This window comes from Gracilinanus agilis, chromosome 2, assembly GCF_016433145.1.
Source record: "Gracilinanus agilis isolate LMUSP501 chromosome 2, AgileGrace, whole genome shotgun sequence".
NCBI classification, from domain to species: Eukaryota; Metazoa; Chordata; class Mammalia; order Didelphimorphia; family Didelphidae; genus Gracilinanus; species Gracilinanus agilis.
Genome location: NC_058131.1, coordinates 282,408,713 through 282,430,367, shown reverse-complemented (window position 1 = coordinate 282,430,367; position 21,655 = coordinate 282,408,713). Strand labels below are relative to the sequence as shown.

At 43.0% G+C, this 21,655-nt stretch overlaps 1 protein-coding gene across 1 annotated transcript in view; it reads left to right on the top strand.

The window, feature by feature from the left end:
• Window positions 1-21,428, top strand: part of USP20 (ubiquitin specific peptidase 20) — a 34,228-nt gene extending 12,800 nt beyond the window's left edge. The window contains exons 8-25 of the mRNA XM_044663990.1: window positions 620-733; window positions 2,239-2,317; window positions 9,782-10,214; window positions 10,578-10,715; window positions 11,411-11,523; window positions 12,133-12,305; window positions 12,533-12,627; window positions 13,001-13,034; window positions 13,288-13,333; window positions 14,203-14,383; window positions 14,605-14,731; window positions 15,231-15,400; window positions 15,514-15,595; window positions 16,409-16,517; window positions 17,285-17,387; window positions 18,183-18,254; window positions 19,469-19,646; window positions 19,881-21,428. Of these exons, the coding sequence (XP_044519925.1) occupies window positions 620-733; window positions 2,239-2,317; window positions 9,782-10,214; window positions 10,578-10,715; window positions 11,411-11,523; window positions 12,133-12,305; window positions 12,533-12,627; window positions 13,001-13,034; window positions 13,288-13,333; window positions 14,203-14,383; window positions 14,605-14,731; window positions 15,231-15,400; window positions 15,514-15,595; window positions 16,409-16,517; window positions 17,285-17,387; window positions 18,183-18,254; window positions 19,469-19,629 (2,230 nt within the window). The 3' untranslated portion in view covers window positions 19,630-19,646; window positions 19,881-21,428. The remainder of the gene's footprint in view (window positions 1-619; window positions 734-2,238; window positions 2,318-9,781; window positions 10,215-10,577; window positions 10,716-11,410; window positions 11,524-12,132; window positions 12,306-12,532; window positions 12,628-13,000; window positions 13,035-13,287; window positions 13,334-14,202; window positions 14,384-14,604; window positions 14,732-15,230; window positions 15,401-15,513; window positions 15,596-16,408; window positions 16,518-17,284; window positions 17,388-18,182; window positions 18,255-19,468; window positions 19,647-19,880) is intronic.
• Window positions 21,429-21,655: the final 227 nt, after the last annotated feature.

Genomic DNA, 21,655 nt, shown 5'->3' with positions numbered 1-21,655 from the left:
TTCCATTTCTTTATCCAGTTTTGGTAAGCTCTGAAAATTATTCATGTTTTATAGATGCTGCTGCTGCTGCTAATAGTTGATGTTTTGTATGAGAGAGAACAAACAATGTAGTTAGTATAAGGATCAGTGGACTCGGATCCAGACTTGACATTTACTAGCCGGGTAAGCAGGGCAAAGCACTTAACCTCAGTTGCCTCACTTTCCTTGTCTATAAAATGGGGGTGATAATACTTGTGCTCCTTACCAGCTTGTGGGAGCAGGGCTCACTTGATAAGTTCTTGCTGTCATGGTCAGTGCTTGAAGGTTTTCATCCACAGTGCTTTCTTTGCAACAGTTGGGTGGTTGGGGGTGCAAGTATATTATCCCTATTTTGTGGATAAGGAAATGTCAGGCTCTGAGATTCAAAGAGCTGGCCAAGGTCACAGAGATGGTTCTTGCCAGAGTCACATCTTGCGCCTGGTACTCCTATGACTTGGCAATCCTCTGCTCTTCTCACCACACTGTGCTGTATTTATTTGGATTTCCTGCTCATCCTTCCAGTCATTTCTTTGGTGAATTAACATGTGTTCTTACTCTCCATCCTCTCTTATGTGATTGTTTGTTTTTACTTCCCCGCTAGTCCCCCTTTGACTCAGTTCTTCTTGGAGTGTGGAGGACTGGTGCGTACTGACAAGAAACCAGCCCTATGCAAAAGTTATCAGAAGCTAGTCTCGGAGGTCTGGCACAAGAAGCGGTGAGTGTTTCTAATTCAGGCAGAGACTAGAGACAGAAGGTGGCTCCTCAAACTATGATCCTGGAGTGAAATAGAGTCAAGTTTTTTCTTTTGAAACCACTGTTTCACGGCTAAGACTTGGCTCTACTATAGCTCCAGAGGTGGTTAGAATTTGGTCGTTTTCCATTTTCCTTGCATCAAGTCATTTCCCTCAAATACCATCATGGTGGAACAGAAACAGCTCTGTAAAATGGAGCTGTATGTCTTCCAAAGAAAAGTCGAAGATCTGAGTTCAGTAATTAAAAGGCCTTAAACTCTAAAGTTCAAGAACTCTTGAACTCTTCAGTAATTTAAAAAGAGCTACAGTCTTGGGGAGACTTGGATTCATTTACTGCTTCTGATTCATACTAGACATATGGCTATGGGCAAGTCACTGAACCCCTCAATGCCCTAGGCAGGCCTTTAAGGTGATGATCTACATAGTTTGAGGGACTTTGACACTGATGAAATCACAGATTTGGGGGAGAGAGGGGAACTTATTGGAACTTTCACAAGGAAACCCCTGTGTATTCTGTTCCTTTACCTTAGAGAGGCAAGGTGGCAAAGTAGTTGCAGGACTGGCCTTTGAGTTCAGAGAACCCATTTCCAGATTCTGCCACCTACACATAATACCTGTCTCCAAAGTGGGGACAATACCTGTATGTAAAGCACTTTGCAAATCTTCAGACACTAAAGAGATGACAGCTATTATCAGTTACATTCATCATCATCCTCATTAGTTGTTCAGTCCCTGTATTCAAATGAGAGGGGATTTGAGAAAGTTAGGTATATCTCTAAAAGGCCTCTGGCTTCATTAGATACATTAACATGTCTTAAAGGATCAAGTAAATAGCTTAGAGGAGGGATATTCTATTCACCTTTCTTTGTAGCTCTACAGAGCTCAAATGAGGGAGATGGGATATATATAAATCACTGAATGTCAAAAGCTGGAAGGAACCTCAGAAATCAACTAGTCCAAACCTCCCTCATTTTACAGAGGAAGTGAGGTCCAGGGGCCAGGCAGCTGGCCTAAGGTTACCCCAATATGATTTGGACCAGTATTTTTTAAAATGACTCTTTGCCGAAATGTCTACAGAACTAATTTGGTATGGAACTTCAGGCTCAGTGTGGATTGAATTTCTAAACATGAGGCCTTAAACAGAGCTGCCTTTCCAAGAAAAGTCAACGGTCTAAATAGTTCAGAACAGGATGCTTGTCCTAGGAACTCAGAGCCCTTAAACCATAGTCAGGAACTCTTCTGTAATTGGGGGTGGCGGGGGGATCCTGAATGTTGGCCTTCTTTTGGCTCTTACTGCCACCAACAGAGCCTGGTAAGAAAACATTGTTCAAGTTGTTCTTTCAACACCAATTTTACATCCACATGCAAATTTGTGTGTCTCCTAGCCCTGCCTTATTCTGAATAATTGAATTATCTGGCAGCAGGGAATGGTAGGGGAGAATGAGAAGTATATCTTGTTTTTCCACAGGCCAAGCTATGTGGTGCCCACCAGTCTGTCCCATGGAATCAAGTTGGTCAATCCTATGTTCCGAGGTTATGCACAGCAGGTAGGTCATCTGTGGAACCTAGTGAAAGGCCTAAGATGCATGATTAGTCCATGGATTTAAACCAGATTGAGGGTTAAGAAATAGGTTATAAATAGCACTAAGTGGTTGAGTCCTGAACCAAATCCCCAAAGTGGTTTTTCCTTTTTAAAATATAGAACTAACATGAACCAAAACTAACTCTGTATAATTTGTTAAAGCATTGAAACCAATCAAACGCTTATTAGGTGCTGATTATGTGCTAGGCATAAAGTAAGTAGCCTAAAGCAGCTAGGTAGCACAGTAGATAGAATAGAGTCAGGAGGACCTGAGTTCAAATCCAGCCACAGACACTTTCTAGCTATGTGATGCTGAGCAAGTCACTTAACCCTGTTCACCTTAGTTCCCTATCAGTAAAATGAGATAGAGAAGGAAATGACAAACTATTCCATTATCTTTGCCAAGAAGACTCCAAATGGAGTCACATAGAATAAGATGTGAGTAAAATGACTAAACAATAACATGCTAGACATGTAAGATAAATGAAGAGTAGATGGAAGGTAATCTTGGAATGGAGAATACAAGCAGCTTGAGGGGGATTGAGAAAGGCCTTCTGTAGATGTTCATTTTATTTTAAACATTTTTAATTTTTATGTTCAATTTAAAATTCTTTCTCTCCACTTCTCCCCCACCCATTGAGAAGGCAAGAAATATGACACCCATTATACATATGAGTCATGTAAACCATATTTCCACATTAACCTTTTTTAAAAAAAAAGCAAGAAAGAGGAAAAAAATATGCTTCAGTATGCCCATTAGTTCTCGATCTGGAAGTGACTAGCTTTTTCATCAGGATGCCTTTGGAATTGTGTATCATTATACTGATAAACATTGCTAAGTTTTTAATAGTTCATTATTACAATATTGCTGTTAACTGTGTACATGGTTCTCATGGTTCTACTCACTTCACTTTGCATCCATTCATATAAGAAAACTGGTCTTTAGTTTTCTTTCTCAGTTTTTGCTTTCCCTGGTATAAGTTTCAAAACTATCTTTGTCATAACAGAAATTTGGCAGAACTCTTTCTTTACCTATTTTTCTCCAAACAGTTTATAGAGAATTAGAATTATTTTTCTTTAGATGTTTGGTAGAATTCACTTATAAATCTATCTGGTCCTGGTTTTTTGTTAACAGATCTCATTTATGGATTTTGTTCAATTTGTTTTTCTGAGTGTTAAGTATTCTACTTCCTATTCTGTTAACCTGGGCAATTTATATTTTTGTAGATATTGAACCATTTCATTTATAGTCAGTTTTATTCACATAAAATTTGATAAAGTAGCTCCTAATAATTGCTTCAATTTCCTTTTAATTGGTTGTCCATTCACTTTAATTTCTCATAATAGCAATTTGGTTTTCTTTTCTAAAAAATCAAATCTAACCCTAACCCTAACATCTATCAGTCATTTGTTCTTTGACCCACTCTTCTTTAGGATTACATCATTTAGTTTCTAATTAGTTTTTTAACATATGATTCCACAGATGTTTATTTTTTTCCCATTTAATCATTTTTATTTTTTAGAAAAGTTAACATGGTTCATGCTCTTACTTTCCCCTTCACCCCCCGAATTCCCCCCCCTCCCATAGCCGATGTGCATTTCCACTGGTTTTAACATGTGTCGTTGATCGAGACCTATTTCCAAATTGTTGATAGTTGCATTGGTGTGGTAGTTTCGAGTCTACATCCCCAATCATATCCTCCTCAACCCATGTGTTCAAGCAGTTGATTTTCTTCTGTGTTTCCACTCCTGCAGTTCTTCCTCTGAATGTGGGTAGCGTTCTTTTCCATAAATTCCTCAGAATTGTCCTGGGTCATTGCATTGCTGCTAGTACAGAAGTCCATTACATTCTATTTTACCACAGTGTATTGGTCTCTGTGTACAATGTTCTTCTGGCTCTGCTCCTTTCGCTCTGCATCAATTCCTGGAGGTCTTTCCAGTTCACATGGAATTCCTCCAGTTTATTATTCCTTTGAGCACAATAGTACTCCATCACCAGCATATACCACAATTTGTTCAGCCTTTCCCCAGTCGAAGGGCATACCCTCATTTTGGGCATACCCTCATTTTCCAGTTTTTTGCCACCACAAAAAGTGCGGCTATAAATATTTTTGTACAAGTCTTTTTATCTATGATCTCTTTGGGGTACAAACCCAACAATGGTGTGGCTGGATCAAAGGGCAGGCATTCTTTTATATCCCTTTGAGCATAGTTCCAAATTGCCATCCACAGATGTTTATTGAATGTAATCTCTATTGCATTATGGTCCAAGAAAAATGTACTTCAAGTTTCTACCTTTCTACATTTGTTTGTGAGGTTTTTATTCCCTCATACATAGTCAGTTTTTGTGAAGATACCATGTACAGTGGTATTGTTCTTTTCTATAGGCTTTTCTATTCCCATTTATTATGTCCCAGAAGACTATCATATCTAACTTTTCTAAAATTCTATTTATCTCCTTTCTTGTTTATTTTATGGTTAGATTTGACTAAGTTTCAATTAAATTGAGGTTATCTACTATAGTTTTACTGTCTATTTCCTTCTGTAACTCATTTAACTTTTCAAGAATTTGGATGCTCTGCCATTTGGTGCACATATGTTCAATATTAACATTAATTTATTGTCTATGGCAATGATGGACAAACTTTTTAAAGAGGGGACCAAAGGAAAGGAAATGCTTATCTGTGAGTCTGTTTCTAAGGCAACTCTTTTGAAGTTTCATTGTATTGTATCCTACTCATTGTATTGGTCAGATTAGGAATAATGTCGTGTGGCTGGATAGAACATTTCAGGGGGCCACATCTGGCCTGCTGGCCGTAGTTTGCCCATCACTGGTCTATGTATGGTACTATTTGGTACAATATAGTTTCCCTGAATATCTCTTTTAATTAATGCACCTGAGATTATTAGTGATAGCCTTGTCCTTTTCACTTTAACTGAAGTATAATAAATTCTTCTCTTGTTCCTTGTCCAAACTCTTAGTTTTCTATTTCAAGTGTATCTTGTAAGCAACTTGTGGTCATATTCTAATCCATTCTGCTAAACCTTTTCTTTTATGAATGAGTTCACCTCATTCACATTCACAGTTATGATTGCTAACTTTTATTTCCCTCCATCATCCTCTTCTCTTCATCTTTGTCTTTTTACCTTGCCCCCTCCTCAGAAGTCTCTTCTGTTTCTGACCATTGCCCCTCTTAATCTACCCTCCCTATTATCACCCCTCTTTCTCTTAGTCCCTTCTCCTCCTACTTCTCTATCGAGAAGATGAATTTCTGTGCCCAGCTCTTCATGTGTGTGCCCTTGAACCAACCCTGATTAGAATGATGTTGAAGAATTTCCCACTACTCCTTGCCATGATCCCTTCCATTGTAAAAACTCTTCCATGTATGCCTCTCTAATGTAAGATATTTTGCTCCATTCATCCTTTACCTATCCTTTTTCAGAATCCATCCCTCTTTCTCAACTTTCTGTTCTTATGAGATCATCCTGACCATGTCCTCTAAGTAACTTCCTTTTTAACTGCCCTCATAATGTTCTTAGGGATTGCATGTATCATCTCCCCATATAGGAGTGTAAACAGCAGGTTAAGCTTGTTAAAATCCCTTATAATTTTTCACCCATATTTTCCTTTTTATGCTTTTTTTCTTGAGGCTTCTATTTAAATGTTTTTTTTTTATTCAGTTCTGCCTTTTTCTTTCTTTTTTTTTTTTTTTAAACCCTTAACTTCTGTGTATTGGCTCCTAGGTGGAAGAGTGATAAGGGTGGGCAATGGGGGTCAAGTGACTTGCCCAGGGTCACACAACTGGGAAGTGTCTGAGGCCAGGTTTGAACCTAGACCTCCCATCTCTAGACCTGACTCTCAATCCACTGAGCTACCCAGCTGCCCCCCAGTTCTGCCTTTTTCATCAGGAATGCTTGAAAGTCTTATTAAATTTCTATTTTTTTCTCTATAAGATTTTATTCAGTTTTTCCTGTGTAAGTTATTCTTTGTTATAAAAATTCTCCTCCAGTTTATCATATTCTAAGTCCTCCACTCCTGCACAGCTGTAACTGCTAAATCTTGTGTGATGCTTAGTGTGGCTCATTGTTATCTGAGGAATTTCTTTCTGTCAGCTGAGTATTTTCTTTTTGACCTAGTTACTTTGGATTTTGGCTATAATATTCCTGGAAGTTTTCATTTCAGATTTCTTTCAAGAGGCAACTGGTATATTCTTTCAATTTCTACTTTGCTTTCTGACTCAGAGACATCTGGGTAATTTTATTTCTTGAAATTTCTTGAAATATCATGTCTAGGTTCTTTTTTTTTTATTGGCTTTCAGGTAGTTCAATAATTCTTATTTCTCCTAGATCTGTTTTCTAAGTCAGTTGTTTTTGCTGTGAAAGATTTCACGTTTTCTTCTATTTCTAGAATTTCTGTTTTTCAGCTTTGTTTTAATTGTTTCTAGATGTCTTATGGAGTCATTAGCTTCACTTGACCAATTATGATTTTGAAGGCATTATTTTCTTCAGTATTTTATACTTCTTTTTTTCATTTGACAACATTTTATTTTATTTATTTATTTTTTAAAAACCCTTGTACTTCGGTGTATTGTCTCATAGGTGGAAGAATGGTAAGGGTGGGCAATGGGGGTCAAGTGACTTGCCCAGGGTCACACAGCTGGGAAGTGGCAGAGGCCGGGTTTGAACCTAGGACCTCCTGTCTCTAGGCCTGACTCTCACTCCACTGAGCTACCCAGCTGCCCCAACAACATTTTATTTTTATAGAGTTGCCTACCCCAGTATTTCTTATGCCTCTTTTAAAGTTGAACTGTTAATTCTCTTCATGATTTTCTTGAATTGCTCTATTTCTTTTCCCCATCTTTCTTCTATTGCTCATATTTGATTTTTTAAATATTTTTTATTTTAATCTCTTTCTTTAGCTCTTCTAAGAGTTTTTGTTGGGCTTGTATCCAGACTTCATGGGGGAGGAGGGGGTTTTTACTTTTATATATTTTCAAGGCATTGTCTTCTTTTGAGTTTGTTTCTTGAGTTTCCTTGTCACTGTAGAAGTTTGTTATGGTCAGATTCTTTTTTTGTTTGTTTACTCATTTTCTTGACTTTGAACTTTATGTTAAAGTTGGGCTTTGTTCATCTCTGGGGAATTACTGGCCTGAGCTTCATTCATTTATGCTCTGCTGCTTTTTCTACTAGATCTGGAGGTTTTTAGGTTTTCAGTGTTTCCAAGGTGCTGTTTTCAAGGAGGGATCTGGTCACTCTTCATCCTGTTGGTCTAAGTTACTCAAAATGAACTGGAGAAGGAGATAGAAACCATTCTAGTATCTTTGCCAAGAAAACCCCAAATGTAGTCGTGAAGAGTCAGATACTATTATAAAATGACTGAATGGCAACAAACTAGGAGGTATAGATGAGGAGAAACAATTTCAGGCATAGGGAATAGCCACTGAAAGTGCCTGGGTAGCTGGGTAGCTCAGTGGATTGTGAGCCAGGCCCAGAGATGGGTGGTCCTGGGCTCAAATCTGACCTTAGACACTTCCTAGCTAGTTGACCTTGGACAAGTCACTTAGCCTCCATTGCCTAGCCCTTACTGCTCTTTTGCCTTGGAACCAATACACAGTATTGATTCTAATGCGGAAGGTAAGGGTTTAAAAAGAAAAAAGTGCCTAGTCTTGGGGATAAGAGTGTCATGTTCAAGAAAAAGGAAGGAGAGCAGCCAGTGTCACTGGATCACAGAGAATTTTGAGGGTAGAGACAAGAAGCCTGGGGAGGATTGGTTATATAAAGGATTATCCATGCCAAATAGAGAATTTTCCATGTGATTCTGGAGTGATAGGGAACCTCTGCAGTTTATCGAGTTAGTGTGTGTTGGGGGAGGGGGATTGCATGGTTAAACTTGCACTTTAGGAAGATCACTTTGATAGTCAAGAGAATGATAGAATGCAGCATGGAGACACTTGTGTATGTTGACCCACCACCAAGCTATTGCAACAGTCCAGGCATAAGATAACAAGGATCTAGACCAGATGGAGTGGCAGTGTCAGAGGAGAAAAGGGGGACTATTCAAGGGATGTTATCAAGAAAAAAGCAGCAGGTCCAGGGAATGGATTGGATATGGAAGGCTGAGAGAGGATGAGGAATTAGAGGATGAAACCTAGGTTGTGAGCCTGCATGACAATAGAACAGTGTTGCTCTTGACAATAATAGTTTGGAAGAAATAATTTGGAAGTTTGGAAGAAAAAGAGGGAGAAAATAATGAGTTCATTTTGGGGCATGTGGAACTTTAAGTGGGGCAAAGAACTTTAAAGAATAGGACAGTGTGGAAGTGAAACTGGTCAGGATGAAGAAGGGAGGAAAGTGCAGTTAGAGCAGGGGCAATGGCTTTGTTAAGAACTACAGGATTGAGGTTATAGTGAGACATGGATGAAGATTCAACAAAGGAAACTGAGAAGAAGCAGTTAAGACAAGAGTCATGAAAGTCTGAGAGAAAACCTTGGGGGAGAGGTTTGGTCAGCGGCCTCACTTGCTATAACACTGAGGTAAAGAAGGATTGGCACTGAAACAAGTCTGTTGGATTTGGTAATTAAAAGCTCCTTGGGAACTTGGAGAGTGCTTTGAGTAGGGAGATGAGGTTAGAAGCCAGGCGATCAGGGGTTGAGAAGTGAGTAAGAGGAAAGGTCAGGAATAAACATAAACAACTTGCACACTGCCTGACTCCAGTGCAGGGGGGGCAGTGGTGACCAGAACAGCAAAATGGTTTTCAAACCTGAGTTCTTCATGCCCCAAGGTGAAGTTGGACCTAATAGAACTGTAGCTTGTTTATGCTCAGTAATCCTCATCTCCCTCCTTTAGGAAGCTCTTTGCATCCCCACTTCCCACCCCCAAATATTTGGTTTTAGTTTCACTTTTTAATTTTGGAGGAAATGTGGAAACGGTCTCCTTGCTAAGCATATATGTACTATTAAATACTTGAATGAATTTTCATTACTGTGTTAAACATTTCAGAACTCTGGTAATTTGTGGGGAATCATGGAAGAGCATTCATATAGTTCAGACACATTCATATATAGCTTATCACTATCTCTAAGCTGGAGATAAACCCTAAGCCACTCCAGGTCTCTAAATCACCTTTCCACGTGGCCTGATGTATTCCACACCTCTTCCCATCCTTAACATTAGTCAAGTGAGTTAAAAACATGACTCTTGGTAACAGGTTTCCTCAAAAAGAAAATAAATGCAGGCCCAGTTTTTCTCCCTATAATTGTTGTTTCACTTAGGAATTTTGAATGATTATGGATTCTGGCTAGCAGTTGTCCTCTGAGCTGGTCTGTTCACAACTTGTTTCTTTGGGATGCCAGGTTAGCACTAGCTGCCGTAAGCATCTCAGGGAATTCCAGGAAAACCTAGTGTGTTTACTGTTGTTCTTGGTTGGCAGGACACCCAGGAGTTCCTACGTTGTTTGATGGACCAGCTCCATGAAGAGCTCAAGGAGCCAGTGGCAGCTGATGTGAGGGACTCTGACTCCAGTGACTCAGAAGAGAAGCGGGAGGGCGACCGGAGCCCTTCAGAGGATGAATTCCTCTCCTGTGACTCCAGCAGTGATAGGGGTGAGGGGGATGGGCAGGGCAGGGGGGTAGGCATGGGCAACACCCTGGCAGAGACTGAGTTGCTGATCCAGGATGAAGCGGGCAGGGGGATTTCAGAGAAGGAGAGGATGAAGGACAGAAAATTCTCCTGGGGCCACCAGCGAACTAGCTCTGAGCAAGTTGATGAGGACGCAGATGTTGATACCAGCATGACCGCCATCGATGATCGCCCCACCGAAGCCCTCCCCTCTCCACGTTCCACCAGCCCATGTAGGACACCAGGTACAGATACACCGCTCAGAGCTCCTCTGTTTCTGACAGGGATGGTGCAGAGGGAAGAGAACCTCAGTTGGAAAGGTGAAACTCCGTATGTCTGTGGCATCCACCATCCCAAGAGGCATTGCTTCTCCCACTGGTAGTGGGAAAGGCAAACAGTGATATAGAGTTGAGAGCAGCTGATGTGGTAGCACTTAATTTGGGGGGGGTAATTGGAGCCACTGTTTCATTCCACTTATGGTTCAAGAGTGTGGTCTTCTGTCTCAGGTACCCCTTGTCAACTGATGGACCTGTCAGCAGGACAGTCCTGCCTCTGAAATCACTGAGGGAGCCCTTTGGCTCCACAGCTTGGCCTCTTTCTCTCCCTAGAGCCAGATAATGATGCATATATGCGCTGCTCCTCCCGCCCTTGCAGCCCTGTCCACCACGAGGCACACTCCAAACTGTCGAGCAGCCCGCCTCGCTCTAGCCCTGTGAGAGTGGGACCGTCCTATGTACTCAAGAAAGGTACTAGTTGTTGTAGGAGGAAATGGAAACTAAGGGGTTGTCTGTAATGTTGTTGTCTGTAGTGTAATTACTGGAGATAGGAGCACTCTTCAAGAACAAGATATGAAACGTGTACAGATTCATTACATAAATAACTCATCAAGATTGGAAGAATAATCAACATATTCTTAGACTGTATACAGTGTTAACAGGACATCTAGCCTGTCCTCTTTGCCAATAAGCAGAACCCATATTTGAAGGCTCATTAATTCCTCTGTCAACTTCCCTTGTCCAGACTTTACCTTTATCCTCCCCTGTTTTCCAGTTCTTTTCTTCTCTGTTGCCCTCTTGGGGCCTCTCCTAGCCTTTGGTTGCCCTTGAGGTAGTGAGTCCTGAGCTATTCTATATTCACTAGAATGTGTGGCACACCATTCTTTTCAAGCACAGAGTGCTTCTTAGGCTTCTTGTTCTCTGAAGGAAGAGGGTCAGAATTATCCCCATTTTACAATTGGGAAACTGATGACCAGGAAAGTTAAGCAGAATTGACATATCCCAAGGTCAGTCCCTAGTGGGAACCAAGACTTGAATCCAGATGTCCATCCTGATTCCCAAGCCTGGCCTTTTTCTGCTCTCCCTTACCTATATAAATACCTTCTGGACAGGGATCGTCTGTGCAGATCTGTTGGGACAACAGATGGTGGGTTATTCTTCTCTAGCCCAGGTGCAGGCTGCTGGGAAGAAGAAAAAGGAACTTCGGTACCGCAGTGTCATCTCAGATATCTTTGACGGCTCCATACTCAGCCTGGTGCAGTGCCTCACCTGTGACAGAGTACGTCAGCCATGAGCATTTGTGCCTATGAAGTAGCTGCCAGTGATAAAGTCAAAAAGTCATAAGATATTGTGGCCTGTTCCTAAGACACCTCACCTTGAGACATAATCATGTCTACCCTTAGTTGTTCTGATGAAAGATATTGTCTCAAGTACTTGTTTCCCTTATCTGAGGTAGACTAATTTTTTCATACTTATGTTCAACTTCCCTCAAACAGCATTTAAACTACAAAGAAGTAGCAGGTAGGAAAAACAGAGGTTGGGTTCCTTGTCTCTAGAAGCAAAAGGTCACCAGACCTAGATCCAGATGACTTATCCAAATAATTTTTGTATGTAGAATAAAAGGTGTGGCGATGTTTGCCCCAAAGAACTCTGTGCCTGAAGGCCCTCTCTCTCCAGCTCCTAAGGCTATTAGAAATCATACACCTCAAACTTTAGACAACCAGAGTTTAATTATAGAAGGCTTTCTTGTTTCAGGCAGGAACAGAAGTGATTGTTGGTACTTTTCCTGCTGTTTCTTGGCCTGGAATCCACACAACAGTCACTATTCAGGCCAGGAGACAGGGCCAGGTAACAGCAGAAACCAACTCACTCCATCTGCCCTTGGCAGGTATCCACCACTGTAGAGACATTTCAAGACCTGTCGCTACCCATCCCAGGGAAGGAGGACCTGGCCAAGCTGCACTCGGCCATCTACCAGAGTGTGCCAGCTAAACCGGGGGCATGTGGGGATAGCTACACGTCCCAGGGGTGGATCGCCTTCATCATGGAGTATATCCGACGGTATATTCTTTTGTTCACCCTGTGAAGCAAATTAGAGTTCTTGTCATCCTTTCTTCCCTCTTCCTACCTGTCTTGATTGTAGAGATCACTGTAAAGATTGTTTCAGATCCTTATTCTAACCACCAAGACCTACTCTTCATCCCTCCTGCCACATACAGACACCACCACCACCAGTTCCAGGAGTCGTGCTGATAGGTAAGGGGTCACATATCTTTTGCTTTCCTTAGGTTTGTGGTATCTTGCATCCCCAGCTGGTTTTGGGGTCCAGTTGTCACCTTGGAAGACTGTCTTGCTGCTTTTTTTGCTGCTGATGAATTGAAGGGTGAGTTGAGCTATGGCTCTAAAGGGAGGGAATCCTCCTCACCTGGAGGGTCAACCAGTGTTCTTCCCAAAGGCTCTTTGATAGTTTCTAGAACTATCAGAGCAATATATTGTCACTGATGCTTTGACAAAAGAATGGCAGTAAATAAGCTGTTCTTCTTTCCTCCTTATCTCAACATGCAGTGAGGGGGTCCGGGTGGGGAGATAGGGGTAGAGTGTACATATGAAGGCTTTCTTTGTCCAACCAGCATCTGCCATGGGGTTGGGTCTCACTGCAGACATACATTTTATCCAGTAAAACAAGGATTTTAAAGATTCATCTCCTTGACTTTTGGTCTCTGTTTCCTCAGTTCTTTTATTTTTTTTCTCCCCAGGGGACAATATGTATAGCTGTGAAAGATGTAAAAAGTAAGTGTGTGCTTTTTTTTTCCTTAGAAACTTCTCCCTAGCCTCCTTCTTTCCTCTTCCTTATCTGTTTCCATTGGCTCCTTTCTCTAGCTATTTGAATTACTTACTGGTCTGAGTAACCAATTAGTGGTAACCCAGCAGAGGCATAAGGGTAAAGGAAGAATCAAGCTAGGTCTTGTTTATACAACAAGTACATCTGTCATCCTCAGTGCTTCCCTCACATGGAGCCTTTGGTGGTTTGTGTCTTTCTTAGATTACGAAATGGAGTGAAATATTGTAAAGTTCTTCGGTTACCTGAGGTGAGTAGAGGAAGAGTCCTGCTCGTCCCTTTGGCTCTGCTCCTTTGAAATTTGTTTCCCTCAAGCCAGCAAGGTTACAAATACTGAAAGGAAGCCCACTGAAAGAGAGAAACAGTGTCTATAACTGGGTGGAAAGAAGTGGCTTAAGTCCCTGAAAAGGGACATCAGTGTCTTAAGGGAGGAAAAAACTTCTTTATAAATAACGGAAGTTTTTTACTCTGTGTTCATATGATCAGTTTGCTTTGCTTGTGGTTCATGATTCTGCTGAAAGCACACTAGAAGGAGTTGCAAAACTCAAAGTTTGGGGTAAACAGATCTGTGTCTGAAAGTACTTTTGCCAGGATGCCGTACTTCTCAAAAGCAACATAGTAGCTAGTGGGATATTGTAGCAGCCTTCAAAAGGTTTGGCATTTTAGCAATAGACACAGACACTCCATAATATGGCTACAACCCTATGATGGCATCTAATTACTTTCTTTTAAAAATGACCAAGTGGAAATCCACCCTTACTGGTCATTTGATTCTTTAAAAGAAATAAAGTAATTCAAATGGAGTCTATTCTTGATTTTATAAAGTAACTGTTCTTGTAGGAAGTTCGAAATGGTAGCTCTTTTGTTATAACTTCAATCCTGGAAACAAAAAAACTCAAACCATTTTGGATCCTAAACCATATATAATTCAATAGATTCTAGTCTTTTTGTGAATACTTATATTTGTCCTCCAAGGCCTCTGCTTAAGTGATCAGAGGAAATATAAGGAATCCTGACTCTGAAGCTTTGTTGAGGAAATAGCAAAAGCACTTGCAAAGAACTTCTGTTAGGCTTCACATCTGGCTGGCTTCTGGAAATACCATTTTTTTTCTCCTTTAGATACTGTGCATTCACTTGAAACGTTTTCGTCATGAAGTGATGTACTCATTCAAAATCAATAGCCACGTCTCCTTCCCCTTGGAAGGTCTTGATCTACAGCCCTTCCTTGCCAAGGAATGTGTCTCCCAGATCACCACCTATGACCTCTTGTCTGTCATCTGCCATCACGGCACAGCAGGCAGTAAGTCAGCTCATTTTCTAGGCTGAGAATGAGACCAGAGGGACCAGCTTCTTACATCATCTCTCATCAGGGGTTATCTTGTCCCATCTTAGAATAATGGGCCCATTTATAAACAGTTATGCCAGCCTGCTTTTGAATTTCTCTTTCCTGCTGCTGTCATTTCTTCTAGATCTTCCTCTGCAACCTGTGTGTGTCTCCATGACCATTTTCTTTTACCATAGGTGGGCACTACATTGCCTACTGTCAGAATGTAATAAATGGCCAGTGGTACGAGTTTGATGATCAATACGTCACAGAGGTCCATGAGACAGTGGTCCAGAATGCAGAGGCTTATGTCCTTTTTTATAGGTAAGATGTTACTAGAGAGAGATTTGGGGGAAATATACTTTTTTTTTAAACCTACTCCATATGATTAGGGGAGTGTAGAACTGGTCTGGAGTCCTGCCTGCTGCACCCTCAGCTGTGAGCTTGGCACCAGTGGAAGAGGGTGTTTTTTGATTCTTTGGCTGCTCCCATGATTTCTAGCAGTATTGACCCCTTATTGCATGGAGACAAAATCTCTTAGAGAGCATTTGACTGTGGGGTTAGCTAGGTAGTACAGTGGATAGAGCACCAGGCCTAGAGTCAGGAGGACTGGGGTTCAAATCTGGCCTTGGACACTTACTGCCTGGGTGACCCTAGGCAAGACCCCAATTTGCCTAGCTCTCATCCGTCTGTCTTAGAGTTATTACTAAAACAGAAAATAAGGATTTTAAAAAGGAAAATTACTCCCACAACTCAGTGTACATCTTTGTGGAAGTGGTCTTACTGCTTCGAGCTAGTTGTGTTTTTGCTTCCAACTTGTCAGGAAGAGCAGCGAGGAGGCAGTGATGGAGCGCCAGCACGTGGTTTCCCTGGCCACCACAAAGGAGCCCGGCTTGCTACAGTTCTACATCTCCCGCGAGTGGCTCAATAAGTTCAACACGTTCGCTGAACCAGGGCCCATTACAAACCACACCTTCCTCTGCGCTCATGGAGGTAAGGGTGGGCAGAGCAGAGCTCTATCTAAGGATTTGACTAGCAAGCCACGTCCTGGGTCCAATCTCGGATGAGGCTCCAGACCTCTCATTTGCTCTCCTTGTTTGTGGTAGGAATCCCACCCAATAAATACCATTACATCGATGATCTCGTGGTGATCCTGCCCCAGAATGTATGGGAATATCTCTATAACAGGTAAGATCCTTGGCCCAAACAGGGTTTTTCTCTGTGCTTCTTTAAGGAGAGGCCAATAACCATTTCCTGAGCTTCTCGTGGTCCATGCTGTGCTACCACATGGGTTAGGGAAGGAGAAGAGTTTAGAGTTGAGCTAGTTTCAGTCTTTGCATTTGCTTCCCTTGGCTCCTGGCTTAAAGCAAGTGCTTTAGAAATGCTTCCTACTCCATCAGTGCAGCCCAACAGCTGAAAATTTCACAAGAATAAACAAAAATATATATACACACCAGCTATTGCTCTAGCATGGTGATCTTCCTTCTTTGTTCTCTGATCAGAAACTGGCAAAGGGAAGTGAATCCCAGGACATAACATGTTTTCTAATGCAGCACGAACCCTCCCCTATGTACCGGTTGGGAAATGGTAGCCTAGGAGATAAATCTCCTCTAGTATACTTGACTACAGGAGATTTTCTATATTTAGTTGCAGGGCAAGAACACTTATTTTGTAGTGTCCTGCCTAGTTTCCAGAAGCTCTGGCATTTCCAGAGCAGGGTGGTTTAAATACTTAGGAACTTTGTAATTAGGGAAATCCCAAGAAGCCCACCCTTCTCTTTTCAAAAAGCTCCAGTTGTTCCTTTTGAATGTTGTGGTTAATTTGACCTGCCGCCTGAGCTCTGAAGTGGGGCCTGATGACCTGCCTCTGTGGTCTCAATCTCTGGAGTATCTTGAGCACCTCTTTCAGTGGAAGATTTTATACTCTGCATGAAGCCTGCAGAGCCACTCAGGGCTCCTTGTTGTGGATCCATTCGGCGTCTCTCTTCTTCTGGCTATATAGGTTTGGTGGTGGCCCTGCTGTGAATCATCTCTACGTGTGCTCAGCCTGCCAGGTTGAGATAGAAGCCCTGGCCAAGCGAAGGCGGATTGAGATCGACACCTTCATTAAGGTGTATAGGGGCAGAGAAAGCTGGGGCGTGGAAGGAGGGAGTCCCTTCTAGCTTCTAGAGGTCCCTGTGTCCTGTGTGCAGTTTTTCTGACACTGCTTTCTGCTTAAAAATGTCTCGCTATTGTCTAGCTGCCCAAAACACATTGACCCAATTAAGGCTGTAAAGAAACAATATCTATGACAGGAGAAAGGCAACTAAGGTCTTCAAGTCCCTAATGTGTATAGTGTCCAAATCACTATTAGATACATGGGTTATAGGTGTGTCATTGGGGTGGTTGGGGGGTTATCAGAAAATGAGTTTTAGTTGGGTCTTAAAATTAATACTGTGTATTGGTCCTAAGGCAGAAGAGCAGTAAGGGCTAGGCAATGGGGGTTAAGTGACTTGCCCAGGGTCACACAGCTAGGAAGTATCTGAGGTCAGATTTGAATCAAGGACCTCCTGTCTCTGGGTCTGGCTCTCAATCCACTGAGCTGCCCAGCTGCCCCTTACCCAACTACTTTTTTTTTCTTCTTTTAAGCCTTACCTTCTGTCTTAGAATCAATACCCAAGGCAGAAGAGTGGTAAGGGCTAGGTAATGGGGGTTAAAGGACTTGCCCAGAGTCAAACAGCCAGGAAGTATCTGAGGCCACATTTGAACCTAGGACCTCCTGTCTCTAGGCCTGACTCTCAATCCACTGATCCACCTAGCTGCCCCCAATTAGTTTTATTGTTAAGAAATGGCCAACACCTTGGAATTGAAAGACTAAACTCCTATGTCTTCTTGTTAGCTGAATAAAGCATTTCAAGCAGAGGAATCCCCCAGTGTCATCTATTGCATCAGCATGCAGTGGTTCCGGGAATGGGAGGCCTTTGTTAAGGGGAAAGACAATGGTGAGTATCATCTGAACCCTGGAACTCAGTCTCTCAGGAAGAAATCTTTGGGGTAGTGGCTTGGGGTTACATTGGAGGCCCTTTTGGATGATGGGGCTCCTTCTTGGAGACAGATGTTAGCTTATCAGCAAGGGGCTCAGGGTTTTTGATAGACTTCTTTGGGATCTCTGAGATGTTTGGGAGTACTTTCCTTTGTGGGACTTGGGCATCTGCTCTTTTGGTTAGCACCTGGGGCACGAGGAACAAGAGAAAATGTGGGTATATCTTTTCCTCATTGATCTTATTTACTGGAACAGCAAGAGATCTGCTGCAAAACCTTAATATAGTGCCTCTGGCAGCCTCTGGCCACGAGATGTTGCTCTAACCCTCAGAGTTTGCTGTGCATTTCCCTCTGTGCTCAGTCACTTCCCGTAATATTTACTTTCTCACTTTGGGGAGGTAGGGGGCAGGGTATCCCTCTTGCCATAAATGCCAGCAATTATGCTGAAGATTCTGTCTGAAGCCCTGATCTCTGATTTTGTTCCTTCTGAAAATTCACTTTATTTTCTCAGGCAGGTCCAGGGAGTGGGCATTTTCATCTGTTGTATGAAAACTGTTCCCTCTCCTTGATCCTTTTAATTTTAATTAAATGTTGAGAATGTTGGCTTACCTATCCACTGAGCACTTGGAGGGTCACGAGGTCCTTCTGTTACTCTGTGGAATTAGAGCAGTCAGGTAGAAGGGGAAAAGTCCCGTGTGTGTCCCCCCCCCCCCCCCCCCGTTGACTTCCCAGAGCCAATTTCCTTTCTTTTCCAGAGCCCCCTGGACCCATTGACAACAGCAAGATAGCACTGATAAAAGGAGGTGGTCACATCCAGGTGAAGCAGGGTATGTCTCAGTATCCCCCCACCCCCTCCCCTCCGAGGCTAATTTCGTCTCTTATTGTCATAACTGCTGTGGTTGCCTGCTGTGGAGCGTCACATCCCTTTGGGGCCTAGTAAATAGCTTTGATGAATGCTTCCTGTGTGTGGTGACTTCTTCCCTCTTCCCCTTCAGTACCGTACATATCTCTTCCTATTGATTTAGAGAAGGGTGGGAGAATGTTGATTTTTCTGAGGGATCTGTTCTCTCTGCTCAGGCTCTCTGCTCTGGGCATTCTCTCTGGCCCCGTGCCCAGAAGTGTTTTCCTTCCTCCCCTCTGCCTCCTGGCTTCCTTCAAGTGCCAGCTAAAACTCCACCTGCTACCCAAAGCCTTTCCCAGCCTCTTTTGATGTTAGTGCCTTCCCTTTGTCCACTATTTCTTCCTTATCCTGCGCATGGCTTGTCTGTACATATTGTTTCCTCATCTCCTTCATTAGGCTCTGAGCTCCTTGAGGGCAGTTATTTGCTGATGGGGATGGACTTAGCTACCTATTTCTGACTAAGAATTAGAAATGTGTTTCCTCCAGGCCCGCCCTTCCTTCCTTTTGAGAGACAACCCGACTTGGGGAGAAGAGTGATGACCTCAAGCTCAAAAGAACTGGGCTCAGATTCCCCTTCTGATATTTAGTAGCCTTGTAACTTTGGGCAACTTAATTTTTCTCAATTTTCTCATCTAGAAAGTGGGAATAATAACTATTTTAGTACCTACTACACAGGATGCATATACTTTGTGAGGCTCATGAGATGAACTTAGACTATTGCATAAATGTCAGGTACTGACATTATTCTATAGGGGAAAGGCCCAAGGGAAGGTGGGTTAGCCATCCTTTGCCTGTTCATTGCATTTGTCTTACTTTCCCAGAAGAAACCAGTGGCCACCTATGTGGCAGCCTGATAGGCATCTCAGGGGGAAGGGAAGGAGCCTTCCGTATCTCGGACATTTGCTAGTTCTACCATTCTTACATTTGTCAACTTTGTGGGAGCTGCCAAGGTCCCATAAAGGTGAATAACTGCCCTTTGACTTAGGTGTTCCCTGTTCCCTACCAGTTCTGCACATGATGACACAAACTATCATCTGGTGGGGCACCTTCCCTTGTTCTCACCCAGAAGGCATGTAAGAGAGCTGTGTGTGAGGGTGTGAGGAACACGCAGGCCCATCATTTGTACACTTCACTTTGCAGGAGCTGATTATGGACAGATTTCAGAGGAGACGTGGACTTATCTGAACACCCTGTATGGAGGTGGGCCTGAGATTGCAATCCGACAAAGCATTGCTCAGTTGCAGGAACCAGAGAACCTGCATGGAGAACAGAAGATTGAGGCAGAGACCAGGGCTGTGTGATCTTCATGGGCCAACTTGTAAGTGCCCTTGGGTTAGGCCTCATCCCTCTCCACCAAGCTGCCTTCAAAAAATACCTTTGGCACCTGATCAGTTAGAAATGGGTCTTTTTGTAGCTAAGATTGCACAGAATCACAGATGCCATTGTTCCAAGGTGTAATCCCTTTCTGTAAGGCATAATGCCCTGCCCACCTAGCACATACCCACTTTTCACCTTTGCTTGGTTCTAGAAGGTGATCAGAGTCTTTTTATAGGTTCCACCAGATTGACTGTTGCCAGTGGACGAGAGTCTTTGCACCTGAGAAGAAAGAGGCCAAGTGCTTGGGAAATGAAACGTATCAAGAGGCAAAAACATTTTGGTTCACAGTGAGCAGTGCTGCAACTAGGAAATATATTCACTTGCAGGCTTGTTAAGGCTATCCAGTAACATTCTTTTTGGCTTGTGTTCTGGTGGCACATAGGCTAATGGTAGTTAGTGCCCCTGAACCTTTCTCTTAGGCTAGCTCCTCCAGCACTAGTGACTGCTAGGGTTTGGCACCCCCAGGGCCCAGCCTTGCAGGCTGCTTGTCTGCCACATTCTCAGGGGATGAAGGTAGGGGACTGCTCCTTCAAAGGATTTCCAGTTGTACATTTGGACCAGCATCCTCATGGACTCTTAAGTGTGGACCACAAGAGTAATGGGAAACTAAACGTAGACCAGAATCTCTGTTACCTTGCACCCTTCCTCCTCTTCCCCCACCCCTCAGATACCTTTAGCAGCATCTTGGTTCAGATGGATTAGAAATGTCTCATGGTTCAAAAACAGATGCCCTCCCTGACCTGCAGAAGAGAAATCCAGGCCATCCTTCTATACTTTCCCAACTAACAGACAGACACAAGGAATTCTTCTGTCCACTTGAGGGGGAACTGAGGAGTCTGAAACATTCTTTAGATATCAGCTGCTCAAGGTCCCAATTTTGTAATAATCCACATGCTCTAGAGTTGCAAATAAGAAAGATGAAAAAGCGTCTGGGCTGTGGCAGACTCTGGAAGCATCCATCCACCTGACCACCATTGAGCATGGATGCATTTGTACTTGCAGAGCAGCTGTGGGGAGGGTTTGGTGTCAGAAAAAAAAGACATCTCTTCCTGGTTGGCTCATCTGTTGCTTAATGCAAATCCCCATAAATGGTAGGATGAGAGAGCAGAGCCCTCCGGCCCTCCCCCTTGCTCTCAGTTACTTATTAGCTATGTAGCCTCAGCAGAGAGATGGGCCAGACTGCTCCAGCCTGGTTGTGAAACTTACCACTGCCCATCCTCCTCCCCCGCTCAGAGAAACCCAACCCAACCCATTGTGGTCTCCCATTGAGTGCGGCTTGTGCTGGGACCACGCACTTTGCAGACAACACCTCGGTCCCCGTAGGAAGGGGCAGGTGATTGGCCCAGGGGAGAGAAAAGCCAGATGCAGAGGAGGGTTGGCAGACTGAAGGGAACATTAGCCAAAATTCTAGCAGCTGTGCTGCTCAGAAAACGTAAACCTTTGCACCACGTGTTGGTTTTTTTTGTGATGTTGTTTCCCTGGATCCTTTTCCCAAGTGAGGCAGCATCATGCATGTCGATCAAGAACGAGCCACTGTTGGACCTTGTTGCCGTTGGATGCTGTCTCTTGTGAACTGCTTCGGCGAGCAGCCAACCTCCCACAGAGCCTCTAGGCCTGCATGTTCTCGTACGTTGGTGTTGTATAGATTCTGATGTACAGATTGTAATAACATTTCCGTGTTCAGGTTTGTGCTCAGTGTCATAATAAATCCATGTGCATTCATCATGTGGTGGGCTTGCTTTTTGTGTGTTTACAGATCATTACCAAAATATTATTATTGGTGCTGCCTTTAAAAATGTTGTCATCTTGTGTAAGACAGTTTTGTTTGCTCCCAGGACTTTTTTCCCATTTTCCTAAAAAGGCCATGTTGGCTCTCCTCTCCCCCTTACCTCTCCACCTACCCCACCACCCCGCCACCCCCCCCCCCCCGCAAATTATAGACATTGAGCC